We start from the raw sequence: 15,807 nt of genomic DNA on the forward strand, positions 1-15,807 counted from the left end.
GTTGGTTTTTCCTTCCCGGGGTAGGGTGCAAAAAAGATTTCTGTTCAGAATAATGGGCTGTTTGATGGATTTCTGTACAACCCAGATGATAGCTAGGCCTGGGCTGTGAAATTCCTACCCCACTTTATCGCATAGGATGCTAATGACATTAAATCTTTGATCTAAAAAAATATGAATGGCCCAGTTCATGGTGGCTCTATGGCCCTGGCTTCACTGGCACAGAAGCTATAAAACCTGTGTTGGCATATCATTGGCATAATGGCACGATGCTACTCTCCCAGCTGCTTCCCCAGTAGGGGTCACGTTGAGGACATTTCTGGAGAAAAGTGATATGCACTGCCACACTCCGGCTACCGCTGGTTGCTGAAATAGCTCCTAGGATCCACAGGGAGATGGATACACATTAGGACAGACCTGAGGTGACTTTGTCTTCGCTGGGGATCGGGCCAGCCGCAGAATCAGGGAGGCAAACCGGTATAAATAGCAGTGCAGCTGTGGTCTGGCAGGAATCTCAGCCCATGAACAAAACCCACTGGTAACAGAGTGGAGGCACAGATCAGACATGCTGAGTACAAACCTGCCTGCAAACAGTTGACCCTCCTCTCTGCTGCCATTGCCCTGCACGTTACTGCAGCCACTACTGTTTATACACCCACTAGCAATGATCAAGTCTAGGGTTGCCAACTCTCTCAACCCTATGCCATTTGCTGCAATGGTGCCCAGGAGAGCTGGCAGCCCTAAAAACTACTATAAGTACATATATAAGAGCAAGGGAATCACTTCCCTGGCTCACAGTGTAGATGGAGCTGAAGTGCAGAGGACTGGCATAGGTGTAGGCACTATTTACAGTGCTCAAAATGAAGTCTATGTAGCTAGCGTTTACACTGAAATTACCATAGAGCTTGCACTTCCTCTTTCTGTCCTGTAGAGGGAACTTTTTAGGTTAAGAGGGCTAAAGTGCAGTTTTTCAGTCTACGCTGTGCTGGATGCATAGCCAAAACAATGAGCTCTCCTTGGCCTTCCATAGGTCATGGGGGCTTTTCCTTCTCTTGACAGACTACAGTTCATCAGAAGAACAAAATATATTGGGAGATAATGTGACTGAAACATCCAGTCCCTTTGCAGGACTGAGCCTTTGATCTCTGATGAGCATGTGTCTCTGTGGGAAAGGCAGGCCAGACAGAGACCCCTTCTGGGTCTTACTCCAGAACACTCTCTTGAGCCAGGATTCAGCATTCTCACTGGGATCCACGCACAGAGGAGCTGACTTCTCAGCTCGCCATGAATCAAAGGGGCATGCTGAGGGTTGTCTGTTGGTCTAGGTAAGTTCTGAATTTGGTGATCCGCACACATGTGCAATAGAAGAAGAACGTGGCCACTGGGGCAGATCATTTAGCACAGTGTTTCTTAAACTTTTTAAGACCGAGGAACACCAAACAATATTTTTTTTATGAGGAACACCTAGGATTTTTTGTTGAGAAAAGAAAAATCTCGGGGAGAAAGTTATTGAGAAAAAAAAAGTTGCCTGCCCCTTTAAGGGTGGCCATTTTGAATTCTGTTCTCCGCGGCACACCGGTGTGCCGTGGAACATAGTTCAAGAAACACTGATTTAGCAGCTTAAAGCCTCACTTTCTTCATTCCTGAAATTTTATTCCTTATCCCAAACAAGTCTAATACAGATGTAGAGTGATATGAGCTATTACTATTTAACAGCAGTTAATGAATAAAGGCCTTCTGTCCTTGTAAAGGAGCCCAGGGCCAGGATACCACTGCTATGGTCACCCTGTTGATCTATTTATGTCATCTAATCACTATAGTAACAACCTCTGGTGACCTGTGTGGATAGTCACATTCTTGCCCAACGGAGGGACATCTGGCAGTGCCCCTGCAAAGGAAGTGGGGCTAGGTCAGGTTCGGAAGTTGGTCCTGCCTGTCTTAGGCATTTCTTGGACATCCTTCACCATGGCATCTGAGCTCCTCTTCTTAAAAGAGTTCCCCCAGTAAAGGACATTTTATGGCAGCCAGATCCCACTGGTTTCAGTCCTCTAAGCCTGAGCTGCGGCCCATTATTCCCTGGTTTGTCTCTGAAATGCGAATCAATAAAGAAGGCTTACTGCCAGGCAAATCATGTCCCTCTTGCCCCTGTTACTGAAGTACACTAACTGCTGCCCTGCCTCCTTTTTCTTAGAACTGTATGATGCTCATGTATCATAAACAGCTGCTGTGCTCTTCTACCTGCACTGTTGTTTTGTCTGCCCCACTGACCTTGTTTGCTCAGAACACTGTCCTCACCCAGAGCCGATGCCAATTTGGGCTGATTCCCCCGGTTCTAGTTCTTTGTGAATGGGATCTGTGCAGCCATTCAGTTTCTTGGCATTGGAGCTAGCAGGGTGTGTTCCACCAGCCAATGTTTCCAGTTTAAATCTTCAGCTTGTGTAATCAGAAATAGTTCCAATTATTCTGTAGGGCTTCACTGATTAATCCCAGCTGAGGGCCTGATCCTGTGCATTTGGGGTTTTTTTCCCCTTACTGTTAGTTTTTCTTTCTCTCTTTGATACCCTTAGCTTTTCTGCCAGAGACAGGATCGTGGGCAGGTCAGAACAAAACATTGTTTACAAAGCAGCCTTTGTCAGGGAATTTGGCTCACAGCAGGTATAAACCAGAGACAGGGGTAGAGACGTCACTTTTTATTGGGAAAGTTAGTGAAAAATAATAAAACACTAGCTGATTAAGATCGCTTTAATGAGCAGTTTTGTACAATCACTTAGTTTCTTAAAAAGTGAGCTACATGGACTTCTGTTCCAACCTCAATGTCTTCTTTAGTTATTAATGCTATCCTTAATGTTTTTGGGGCCCGAAAGCCTCTCTAAGTGCTCTCTTTCCTGAACAAGTGGCCTTCAGGAAAAAGCAAAGTTGTTCTGAATGCTTTTGCTGGGCCCACAGCACACCAACCCTGTCCATCCATTCGGAGAGAAATATTTCCCCCTTGTGTTTTATGGCAGCGTTTGCAAACCTAGCCTCAACATTGTACCTTTGCATGTACTACATGTGAACAAGCCTTTGTAGCAGCATGTTAATCAGGTGGAGCCTCTTGCTGGTGTGTGTATGTACGTAAATGCCCTTTAAAGGAGGCCCTTTCCCCAATGAGTTTTAGTGCTGGCAAAAGTGGCTGTAAGAATGCCAGAGACCGATGGCCCCCAAGATGTGTCTAGTACAGCCAGCAGCAGGCAACCTTCTCTCTATACATCCCCTTGTGTGCCATGCATATACCTCAATCCAGTCCTGCCCCGAAGCAGCCACCTTTAAAGGCTCTTTCTGGGGGGAGTCATTCTGCATGGATCATTGAGACCTTGGCTTCTCTGTTGAGGCTCCCAACAAGGCATCCTCCTTGTGCTAACCATGGGAAACCTGCAGTGGAATAACCTAAGGTTTGGATTTACACTAATACAGTTAAACTGGAGCAACTCCCCTATGTGATGCAAATTTCCCAGGTGCTCCAGATTTCATAGGTGAGAATTGGATGCACATTCCATAGGATGAAAAGGTCGGGGCATTCCTTTGAGTCCTTTCATGGGTGTCTCAGAAGCTCCGCAGCAGCGTCTGTCTCCTCTGCATTTTCTAAGAAAGCAGCAGTCTTGATAAAAGACAAGATATAGGGCATCTCTGCAGTACAGCAGATACAGGAAATGGCATTAAGTGACACAAGGAAGAGTCTGTGTTTTCATTAAGCACAAGTCAAACAACAGAGGGAAACATCCAGCTTTTTTGTACCTTTATTTTTCTTTCTGTTTGAGCCAATCCGAATGAAGCAGCAGCGACCAATGAATTCATTGTCACAGTGCACACAACATATTAGAGTACTTCCCTCTAAACATCTATTCTTCCTGCTTACCTCAGCTACCTACCTAATCTAGCTGCTTAACCTAACTCTGAAAGCTCATGAGACCATCTACATTTTTTGTTAATCTCTAAAGTGCTGCAAAACTATTTGTTGTTTTTTAAGTTTTTCCTACTTCATGTTTACCCATCTCCTGTCTATCTGTCTGTGTACATATGCAGTCCAAAACCTGTTTACCCAAGTATCTACTTAGCCTAGCTACCTACTTCATTTATTTAACCTAATTTAATCTAGTTACCTAGATACCCTGTTTACAAACCTGTTCACCCCCCCCCCCTAATCCCTGCTTACCAACCTACTTAACCTATCTACCTACTTAATCTATTTCCCTGCCTACCTTTATAACTAATTATCTATTTAACTCCGTGTCTATTTACCTCAGATCCAGATCCAAACAGCCTCAAAACTCGGATCCAGAAGTTTAGCTTGGCCCATTATAGAGATAAGGAACTAGTCATGAAGGCTGGATCTTGCCCAGCATTCATGGTGCATCAATCCTAAATTCAGTCTCAGGCTAGTGTTTAAATTCGCAATAAAGAATCTTTAAAATGATGTGGCTTTTTATTTCTGTTGGTAACTGAATTAGGAGCAACAGAAGGAGCCCAAGCTAGTGTTAGAGGTAGGGTGGATTACAGAGACAGTTGACTTTTTTATTAGGGCCATTTATCATCTGTTAAAATGTAACCTTCCCCTGAACAAAGAAAGTAAATGGATTAAGCGTGTCAGCTTAGTCACTCATGCCGAATGAGATAGCTGACCTGGAATGCATTGTGACCTCACTTGAGTTTCACTGTCATGGCTCTGAAGTATCTGCGGGCACCACTGCAGTGAAGATATTTATAGAAGACGGGGGCGGGGGTACTGTAACTGCTAGGTGTCTGGTTTAGTCCGTGGCTGTTAGCACTGGGAAGAGAGTGAGCCCCACCTCTCTACATCAACAGTTGTTACAGGGAGTCTGGAGCCCAGGGGCAGTAGGTATCTTAGGCAGGGGGAGGCGTAGCCTTCCCAAACTGCCAACCTGGCCTTGCCCCAGAACGCCTGCTGTAGGCCTACTGGGGATGGAGTATTGCTACCCCACAACATGCCCCTCCCATGCTCTGGGGCTGGGGAGGCTGCGACAGCACACGCTCCTCCCTCCCCGTGCTCTGGGGTGGGGGATACTGGGTCCCACGCCCCAACCTCTCTGTGGTGCTGGGGCGGCTTGGGGGCAGGGCTTGGCAGAAGGGGCAAGGCTGGGGGCTTGCCTTACCTTCACCCACCACCCATGTGAGCCCCAATTCCCAGGGATTCCTTCTGTGCTCCACAAGCAGGGAGGGGATCGGCTTTCCCACCTGCTTCACCACCTTGCATTGTTCCTACGGCAGCACCCAACCACAGATACCTCCCTCCAGGCCCATCTCTGTGGACTTTTCATCACCTACTTTTTCTACAGGGGATCCAGAGGCAGGATCTCTAAATCCGGGCCCCGGTAATGGATTTCAGTGGGAGTTGGCTTTGATGCCGGAGTGATGGGTGCGATAGAAACCCCAGAGACAGAGAGACAGAGTGCCCATAGCAGTGGGTGATTGCTCCAATCACGCTCATCGTACCCTGGTGTAGTGCAAAATAAGGCCAGCCTCAAATCTGGTGACTGTATTGAGTGCTTTCCCCATTTAGTGTGGGGGTGAGCGGGGTACGCAAAAGACTGAACCATCCCACTAGCTATGCAGAACCATGTGAAGGGTTGGTAGCAGAGCTCAGTGCAGGGGTGGGGGGAATGTCCCGTCCTTGGCACAGTGTTAGCTCAGGCTCAGCAGGTGTAAATCAGCATCACGCTTTCAAAGGCGATGGAGCTATTCAGCTTTACGCCACTTGTGGCTCTGGCCCTTTGTGTCAATATGGAGGAGAGCGAGGAGGGAGTTGTATCCAGCATGAGGGCAGGCTGCATTACTCCTGGCCCCGCATCTGAAGCCAGTCTGAACTTCCAGGCACCCTGATTCCCAGTCTCACGATATTACCAGACTGGTGCAAAGTCCACCCATATGCGGCTTTTGCTGACTCCCTCTCCTCTCTGAAGCTGATAGCAGTCTGGGACTGATTGCTCATAGCCACATCAGCATGACAGATCAAACCCAAGCCCTTTGTTTGCCTTTGCACCAGTAATCTCACAGCAAGGATGTGAACCAGCCTGGGAAGGCTGTTCCCCTGGGAGTTCTCGATCTGGCAGCAGGGGGGCACAGTTGAACTAAAGGACGCTTAGGCTATGTCTAGACAATGTTCTATTTTCGAAAGAGGATATTCAAATTCCGTGGGAATTTGCATATCTTCCAATTTCACTTTTGAAATGAGGCCTTTTTTAAACAATTAACAAAACTAGCCAAAGCCCAAGATTTGGTGGTGATGGGGGACTTCAACTATCCAGACATATGTTGGGAAACTAACACAGCGAGGCACAGGCTATCCAATAAGTTTCTGGACTGCTTTGGAGACAACTTTCTGTTTCAGAAGGTTGAAAAAGCTACCAGAGGAGAAGCTGTTCTGGATTTGGTTTTAACAAATAGGGAGGAACTAGTTGAGAACTTGAAAGTGGAAGACAGTATAGGGGACAGTGATCACGAAATAATAGAGTTCATGATCTTAAGGAAAGGTAGAAGGGAGACCAGCACAATTGAGGTAATGGATTTCAGGAAGGCAGATTTTGATAAGCTCAGAGAACTTGTAGGTAAGGTCCCATGGGAAGCAAGACTGAAGGGAAAAACAACTGAGGAGAGTTGGAAGTATTTCAAAGGGACGTTGTTAAGGGCCCAAAAGCAAACAATTCCGCTGTGTAGGAAAGATAGAAAATATGGCAAAAGACCAGCTTGGCTTAACAAGGAGATCTTGCACGATCTCAAAATAAAAAAGGAGTCATATAAAAAATGGAAACTAGGACAACTAACAAAGGAGGAATATAGGCAAGCAACACGGGAATGCAGGGGCAAGATTAGAAAGGCAAAGGCACAAAATGAGATCAAACTAGCTACAGGCATAAAGGGAAACAAGAAGACCTTTTATAAATACATTAAAAGCAAGAGGAAGACCAAGGACAGGGTAGGCCCACTGCTTAGTGAGGAGGGAGAAGCAGTAACAGGGAACTTGGAAATGGCGGAGATGCTCAATGACTTCTTTGTTTCGGTCTTCACCGAGAAGTCTGGAGGTGTGCCTAACGTAGTGAATACAAGCAGAGAGAGGGTAAGTTTAGAAGATAGGATACACAAAGAACAAGTTAAAAATCACTTAGGAAAATTAGATGTCAGCAAGTCACCAGGTCCTGATGAAATGCATCCCAGGATACTCAAGGAGCTGATAGAGGAGGTATCTGAGCCTTTAGCTATGATCTTTGAAAAATCATGGCAGACAGGGGAAATTCCAGAAGACTGGAAAAGGGCAAATATTGTGCCCATCTATAAAAAGGGGAATAAGAACAACCCAGGAAACTACAGACCGGTCAGTTTAACGTCTGTCCCAGGGAAGATAATGGAGCAGGTAATTAAGGAAATCATATGCAAACACTTGGAAGGTAATAAAGTGATAGGGAATAGCCAGCATGGGTTTGTGAAGAACAAGTCATGCCAAACTAATCTGATAGCTTTCTTTGATAAGATAACAAGCCTTGTGGATAAGGGAGAAGCGGTGGATGTCATATACCTAGACTTTAGTAAGGCATTTGATACGGTCTCGCATGATATTCTTATTGATAAACTAGGCAAATATAACTTAGATAGGGCCACGATAAGGTGGGTGCATAATTGGCTGGATAACCGTAGTCAGAGAGTTGTTGTTAACGGTTCTAAATCCTGCTGGAAAGGGATAACAAGTGGAGTTCCTCAAGGGTCTGTTTTGGGACCCGTACTGTTCAATATCTTCATCAATGATGTAGATATTGGGATAGAGAGTACGCTTATTAAGTTTGCAGATGATACCAAACTGGGTGGGGTTGCAACTTCTTTGGAGGATAGGGACATAATTCAAAATGACCTTAGCAAGTTAGAGAAATGGTCAGAGGTAAACAGGATGAGGTTTAATAAGGAGAAATGCAAAGTGCTCCACTTAGGAAGGAACAATCAGTTCCATACATACAAGATGGGAAGCGACTGTCTAGGAAGGAGCATGGCGGAAAGGGATCTAGGGGTCATAGTGGACCACAAGTTGAATATGAGCCAACAGTGTGATGCTGTTGCAAAAAAAGCAAATATGATTCTAGGTTGTATCAACAGGTGTGTTGTAAGCAAAACTCGTGAAGTCATTCTGCCGCTCTACTCTGCACTAGTTAGGCCTCAGCTGGAGTACTGTGTCCAGTTCTGGGCGCCACATTTCAAGAAAGATGTGGAGAAATTGGAAAGGGTACAGAGAAGAGCGACAAGAATGATTAAAGGTTTAGAGAACATGACCTATGAAGCCAGGCTTCATGAACTGGGCTTGTTTAGTTTGGAAAAAAGAAGATTAAGGGGGGACATGATAGCGGTTTTCAAATATCTAAAAGGGTGTCACAAGGAGGAAGGAGAAAATTTGTTCCTCTTGGTTTCTGAGGACAGGACAAGGAGTAATGGGCTTAAAGTGCAGCAGGGGAGGTTTAGATTGGACATTAGGAAAAAATTCCTAACTGTCAGGGTGGTCAAATATTGGAATAAATTGCCAAGGGAGGTGGTGGAATCTCCCTCTCTGGAGATATTTAAGAACAGGTTAGATAGACATCTGTCAGGGATGGTGTAGACGGAGCTTGGTCCTGCCTTGAGGGCGGGGGGCTGGACTCGATGACCTCTCGAGGTCCCTTCCAGTCCTATTATTCTATGATTCTATGATTCTATGATCTTTCGAAAGTGAAAGTAGTCTGCCTGCAGTTTTTTCGGTAAAAACCCTTTTTCGGAAAAAAAAAACCCATTCTTCCTTATAAAATGAGGTTCCCGCCCCCACCCCAAAAAAGTGTCCAGACTACTTTCACTTTCGAAAGATCCTCTTTCGAAAGTGAGATCAGAAGAGATATGCAAATTCCCATGGAATTTGCATATCCTCTTTCGAAAAACCCCCTCCGTAGTTTAGCCTTACCCTTACTCTGCCCTCTCGTTTCCCTCATTTTAGAGCCTGGAGAAGAAATATGTGGGACTCTCTGAGATTCCAAGGGGTGGGTTCTTCAGTGACCAGAATCTCTTCCACCCCTCCTTGTAACAGGCAAATACTGGGTCTGCTGAAGAGAGGTGATCTGTAATGCACTTCTAATGGCAGCTGGGCTGGGAGCAGTCTCCTTCTGCTCCACTCCTTACAATGACTCCAACTGGGGGAGGCAGGGACCGTGACAGTCATGAGCTTCCCCTCCTAGCGTGTATCCCACACTGGGTGATATAGGCTGGGACTGGTGTATCTGGAGTCACACACCAGCCAAAGTTCTGAGAACCCATTACTACAGACCAGCAGACTTGCCCTCCATAGCCACGTGGAAATCACTGGTGCAGAAACAGATCTATATCGATGGGGCTGGGAAACAGCACCCTGCATCTCAGAGGTGACGGGTGGCCTTACTATTCCTGGCCCATAGTGGGCACCAGTCCCGGGTTCTGTGACTGCTCCCGCTCAAACGGACGCAGTGGCTATGACCTGAGCAAGCCAGAAAGTGAGAGCCAAAGCATCTATAGCTGGAACAATAAGGAGAACGATTAAAGGTGAATCTGCGGAAGAGTAACCCGAGTCGCAGGCTAGCACCCTAACCACAAGGGCGTCGCTCCTCCCACGCCGAGTGGGCAAGAACTGCGAGAGTAGAAGACAGAAGACAACTCCTTCAGGGAAAGCCTTAGTATGCGTGCAAACATCCGACATGTCCTTACACACACCAGTATGAGGGAGACCTGCAAGTGCACATTACTTTTATTTTGAAATATATACATATACATATTTTTAAAAGGCTATTTGCAAGGAAATGATATTCCAGGAAAACCATCTAGAGCTTTCCACAGGCACCTCTTGCCCCTTAGGGCACTCCCCATGTCTTCACCACCACCACCGTGCTGAGAGAAGGCCCTGCAAACCCCTCCTTGTTTGAGATGACGGGGTGGGTCTCTTACTGCTCCATGGTGTTCCATGTCCCCATTGCCTCGCACCGGAGGTCCTCTGCTGCCCCCCAGTCATCCTGAGGCAATCAGGAATTGCTGGAGGGCTGCGATTGGTCTGTGGAACAACAAGCTTTCCAGAAAAGCATTAATAAAGCGAAGTCGGAGAACAGTATGGCTTTCTAGTATGTGTGTAACCCCTCCCCCTCTTTCCCACAGCCAGTTTGGCAAAGGGCTGTCACCACTTCTGATTATCCAGGGGTAAGCCCTCGTTAGGACGGTCTTGTGCCCTTCGCCATCCTGCAAGCTAGCCTGGCAGGACATTACAAGTTTCTTTCTGAAATCCACCCATCACCGCACCTGTACCCATGCTCAGTCGTGGCCGGTAGGCCACAGGGTGAGGTTTGGGGACCTGGCTGGAAGGAATGGGTGAGTCACATATGATTCTGTAGCTTGCACTAATGCCCTCAAGCTCCTGACCCTCTTCACGCATCACATCAAATACTCTCATTTAGGTTTCACCTCTCCCCGCTTTTCTATTGTTCTCTCCGCTCCTATCAAGGGTTCTTGGGCCAGATAGCACCACTCTGTTCCCTCCCAGCTCCCACTTCCCTCCCCACAGCCTCTAGCAACAAGAGGCTCCTCAGGGACAGGAAAGGGAAGTGAGGTGGCGGCTCTGAAAATCCCCAGCTGACTATGGCCTCTAGCGGATCAGTGCCAGCTGGCAAGAGTTTGGAGCGGCTCTAAACAGCTCCAAACTCAGGCAGAGAATTGGGGAGCTGTAACTAACTTCTTAGAGTTTGCACTGTAATGGCTGGATGTTGAGCAGGTAGGGTGACAGAGGGGAGCCTGGAGGTACACTGTACTACGGTGCAGGGGCAGCCCGAGGCAGGCTGCCGGCAGCTGGTGCCCAGGTGGAACGCGCGATCGGCGCCCCCGCCTGCACAGCCGTCAATGGCATGACATCATCATTGGGCGCCCCGTTGAAGGCGGCGCCCTAGGCGATGGCCGAGTTGGCCTATATGCATGGGCCGCCCCTGCTAAGGAGTCCATAGAAACATGGGGGGCAGGCAAAATACTGAGCACAAACTCACAGCACTGAGAGAATCAGCTAACTCCTGCCTAGACCCCATCAGTCAATAAGACCTCCTGGTCACTAGCACCATAGGTTGATGCTAGTACCGATGTTGGGAAGCCTGTGGTTTTCTGTCCCTCTCTCTCTTCTGCACTGGTGCTGAACCTGCAGGTCCAAAGGGAAAAGGCTGTCTTCCCCCATGCCCAGCCCTGCCCCTCAAGCCATCCCACGATCCCCGAGCAGCAGCCCAGTTCCAAGCAGAAGACAGCTGCATTCTTATTTCAAAGCAGCTCAGAACACAAAGCCTAAGGGTGAGGTTGGGTGCTGGGTTGGATTCCTAGCAGACAGAATGGGGCCAACGGGTCCAATAGTAGGCACTGTTAAAAATCGCATAGCAGCTTTGCCCACGGGATTCTGTCTTTTTCAAAGTAGGTTCCAAACAGACTTAAATTTAAGATGCCTCTTCTCCATTCCTCTCCTCAACACCTCTGGTAGCTATTTACATGTGCAACAACAGTGCCAGCCAGAGACCGAATACAGTACTGCAGATCAGCAATTCACGTAGCAGCACCTTGCCCTGGTTGTCTCATCCCCCAGGTCAAACCTGCCTTTTCTCCCCCTTCCGAAATTAGTGCCAACAGCAAAAGTAAAGGCAAAAGGGTGACAAGCAAATGCCTGGAGACAGTCTTTGCAGTGTCTTGGGTTTGACAGTGCCCAGTTGAATATTTTTGGAGGTAGCAGAGAAAAAAAGTGGTAAACTAAACAAAGGTTCAAGTTTTAAAGGTTCCCTTTCGGGGCCCCCGACACTGAGTCCACTGGGACTTGATCTCTTACCATAAAGCATCATAAAAAAAAAATCTACTAGTCTTAAATCTAGTACCTGGGAAATAAGTTCAAACAAAAAACAGGTAACTCACACATCTGGAAGATTCACAGATTGATTGCAAAGGCCAGAAGGGACCACTGCGATCATCTAGTCTGACTTCCTATATAGCACAGTCCAGAGACATTTTCCAAAATCATTTCTAGAGTAGATATTCTAGGGGGGAAAAAAATCTAAATCACAACTAAAAATGGTCAGTGATAGTGAATCTAGCATGGCCCTTGGTAAACTGTTCCTGATCATGATGATAAGGTCTCACCAGCATGGTTTCTTGCAAAGGAAAATCATGTTTCACTAACTTACTACAGTGCTTGGAACATATCAGTAGAGTCTGTTGTCATAATTTATTTAGACTTTCCAAAGGACTCTGACATGGTCCTGCACAAGAGGCTATTAACGAAACTAATTAGTCAGGGGTCAAAAAGTGGCTACGGGACAGGGAACAAAGGGAAGGAACAAATGATCAAATTTAATCACAGCAAAACGTTAACAGCTGGGAGTCTCAAAGTGCTGGGCTCGGTCTGGAGTTCAGTGTCATCTGGAAGAGAAGGTGAGCAGTGGAGTAGCAAAATTTGCAGGCGATGCCCAGTTATTTAGGTTAGGGGAGGCAAGAGAGAACACTGGAGCTCCAGAAGGGCCTAATCAAGCCAGCTGAATTGGCAACATGATGGGAAGTGATGCTTAGTGTTGTTCAATGCAAAGCAATGCACACTGGAGGGAAGGAGGAGAACTACTTGTGCACTGTACACAGTTCCAAATTAACTGTATCAACTTAGGAGTGGAGTCTGAGGGTCGCAGCTCAGTGAGACCTTAATACAATGTGCAGCTGGCGGAAAAAAGCTAACAAGATGTCAAGAGGACTAAGGAATCAGATGCAGCACACTATGGAAAATATTCTCACATCTTTATGCAACCTGATGGTTGTGGATGCTTTGTGAAGTACCAGGCGCTCCCTTTCAAACAGGATATTGCGTAACAGGAGGAGGTTTAGAGGCAGGCGATGGGGGAGGGAAAGTTTGCTATCATTTTACCTTAGAAAGTTGAAGAGAAAGAGAGGACAAGGGTATAAAATAAGGAATGATCTAGAGAAGGGGAGCTAATGTTCTCCCTTCTCAAGCAAGGAGACATTCAATGAAATAAAAGCTGGGTCATTCTGAACAGATAAAAGGAAATGCTATTTCTATAGAACGCATCATTAGATAAAGGAAGCAATACAGATGTTGCTGAGGATTTGAATTTAACAGGACTCTAAAAGGATGTGGGAATTTATATGGATAGCAAAAATAGCCAGTTATCACAGTTAATGCTAACACAAAGTTTGGAAGGGATATTAAACCTCATGCCCATCACTTAACTATTAGGGATTAGGATGAGGCCTTCATCGGAGTAGATCACCCCACGTTTTCCTATGGCAGACTTCTTTCATTTTCCTCCCAAGCACTTGGGCAGTGTCTGAGCCTGGCTAGTGGACTAGACAAGCCACAGGTCTAATCCACCCTGGTAAATCCCTATGGGTACGTCTACACTGTTTACTTCAAAATAAGCTATTCCGGAATAGTTATTGTGAAATAGCTTATTTCGAAATAGCACGTCTACACTTCAGGAAAGCCTCAAAATTAAACCGAGGCAGGGTTCCCTAATGCAGACGCGCTCTCTCGATTTAGAGCCCCAGGAGGCACTGGGGAGGAATAACTTAGAATGGCCCTGGTGAGGGGCTATTTTGAAATAGGCGTTATTCCTCGTAGAATGAGGTTTACAGATTATTGGAATAAGCCGTCCGTTATTTCGAAATTATTTCAAAATAACAGAATGGCTGTGTAGACGTTTGCATTATTTCAAAATAACGCTAGTTATCTGAAAATAACGGTGCAGTGTAAACGCACCCTATGAGATCTACTACTGCAACCGCCTAGAAGAGTCGTCACCACATCCCTTTGCCTCCTCCCCTCGCAAGCTGTTCACCGCAACCAACAAAGGTTCATGACACAGGCAAGAGCAGAAAAATCCCTGATAACACTTAACATAGTCTTATTGCTGCTACTTCTTCTATCCAGTCTTTAGGACAAAATTAAGTAGCCTTGGTCCCTTATACTAGCCTTTAGACAGGAGCAAGGTCTTCAGCTTCACAGCACTGAAAGCCATTTATTATCCAAGGATCTGGCTCTCCAGCTTTCTTTAGATCAGAACACAGTTTGGCTTCTTCCCCACAGGTTGGCCAAACAGTGCTAGAATCAGGGTGGGCAGGAATTGGGTCTAGACCCAGTGTGAGGCCCACATGGACACAGCTTAAATCCAGTCACAGTTTACAAGCTTTACACAATAACCTGAAGTGGGAAGCACAGATGGACCCAACCATCAAGGGTCAGATCCAGACTTAGACACCCCCTCCCTCACCGCTCTGGGGACTTCAGAGCTCTCCGAATGACAGCAACAGAAATACAGGCGGTGAGTGAGAGAGATTGTCCACAGCAAGGTATGTGTTTGGATGAAGCCCATCACCTGTAAACCAAACAGTGCAGATGTGGGATGATGGATCGCAACCAAAGACATTCACTCCCGATTCACCCCATGGTATTTTAGTGTTTGAAAACCAGCTGTTCCTTTATATACCTGCTGCTACCTGGAAGTTCAGGCTTCTGCATACCCCTAGGATGGGCTGGTGACCACAGTCCTAGGATGCAGCTCTGGTTAGGTGTCTGGGATGTTCCTTTTGGGAAGCAGATCTCCAACAGGATCGGTTTGTCATGTCTGGAGGCAACTGAATGTCTAGTCCTGATTGTCACGTGTCAAACTGTGTTTGCTGAGTGGTGGCCAGGGATGCCTTTTACGAGCAATCGGGGAAGCTACGAATCTGGGTTTAGTAGGCTGGGAGCAAGGGAAGGTAAAAGCCAACCTGCCACACACTCTCCAGCATTGGCTGACCCCCTCCAATGACCGACAAGCAGAGACTGCACCAGCTGTGGCTGAACTCCTGTTATATGAAGGCAGGTGAAATCGGGGCTAAAATCCATTAGAGGATGGAACTCTCTGCGCATTATTTGAACAATGTTTGTTCCTCTAAGGGGGCTTCTCCAGTCTGAGTACACAGGAGGAACCTGCAACCCTCGCCCCATTGCTGGGAATGCCATCACGCCCACGTTCCTTACTGCTGTATTCAACCTCTGGATGAGATAATCAATTCCTCCCTACCCCCCAAGACCCCTCATTAACGCCTCTCCGTGTAGTTCTTGGCCGGCACTCCACAGTCACTCCACGGATGGCGTGGTCTCAGCAGAGGAGTTGTCCTTTCCATACTGCTCTCCCTTGCTTGTTCCCTGAGCCTCTCTCTCACGGGAGATGTCTTTATTGCAGAGTGCTGAGAGAGAGTTTGGCCGAATCGCCGGCCTCGGCCTCCACGCCAGTCACGAGCTGAAAAAGCGCCGTACCACCAACTGACCCAGCAGGACCACGACCAGCACCACCATCATGTACTTCACATAAACGTTATCCAAGTCCAATGCTGCCACCTGCCGCAGGAGAGAGAATCGCCGGTTAAACGACGGAGCAGCACAGTGATCCCGCTGCACAAGTGTATAAATTTGGCGGCATCGCGTTCATTAAAATATGCTCCGCCCTGCCACCAAATGAGCCAGATTCTGATCCCACTGACACCATGGTAAACCCACAGTAACTTCAGAGCATTATTAGTGAAGAAGCGTTTTCATCCGTCAGCCAGCTGTAAGGGACACTCTTACCTACAGCAGCTAAGGAATCCAAATAGCCCTTTCTGTGCAGCAGTTTCAATATAAGAACTAGGGCGGTGAAAGGTTAACTGGTAAGCATCGCCCTTGACAGGTGACGCTTACTGGTTCTGGTTAACTCATGGAGACCGGAGCAGCCTCTGTCTGTGGTG

At 47.0% G+C, this 15,807-nt stretch overlaps 1 protein-coding gene across 1 annotated transcript in view; it reads right to left on the reverse strand.

The window, feature by feature from the left end:
* Positions 1–13,968: 13,968 nt before the first annotated feature.
* Positions 13,969–15,807, reverse strand: part of BAK1 (BCL2 antagonist/killer 1) — a 32,084-nt gene continuing 30,245 nt past the window's right edge. Inside the window, exon 6 of the mRNA XM_075909847.2 lies at positions 13,969–15,421. Within this exon, the coding sequence (XP_075765962.2) occupies positions 15,317–15,421 (105 nt within the window). The 3' untranslated portion in view covers positions 13,969–15,316. The remainder of the gene's footprint in view (positions 15,422–15,807) is intronic.

The sequence above is a fragment of the Pelodiscus sinensis genome, chromosome 27, assembly GCF_052426305.1.
Source record: "Pelodiscus sinensis isolate ZL-2025 chromosome 27, ASM5242630v1, whole genome shotgun sequence".
In the NCBI taxonomy this organism is placed as follows: domain Eukaryota; kingdom Metazoa; phylum Chordata; order Testudines; family Trionychidae; genus Pelodiscus; species Pelodiscus sinensis.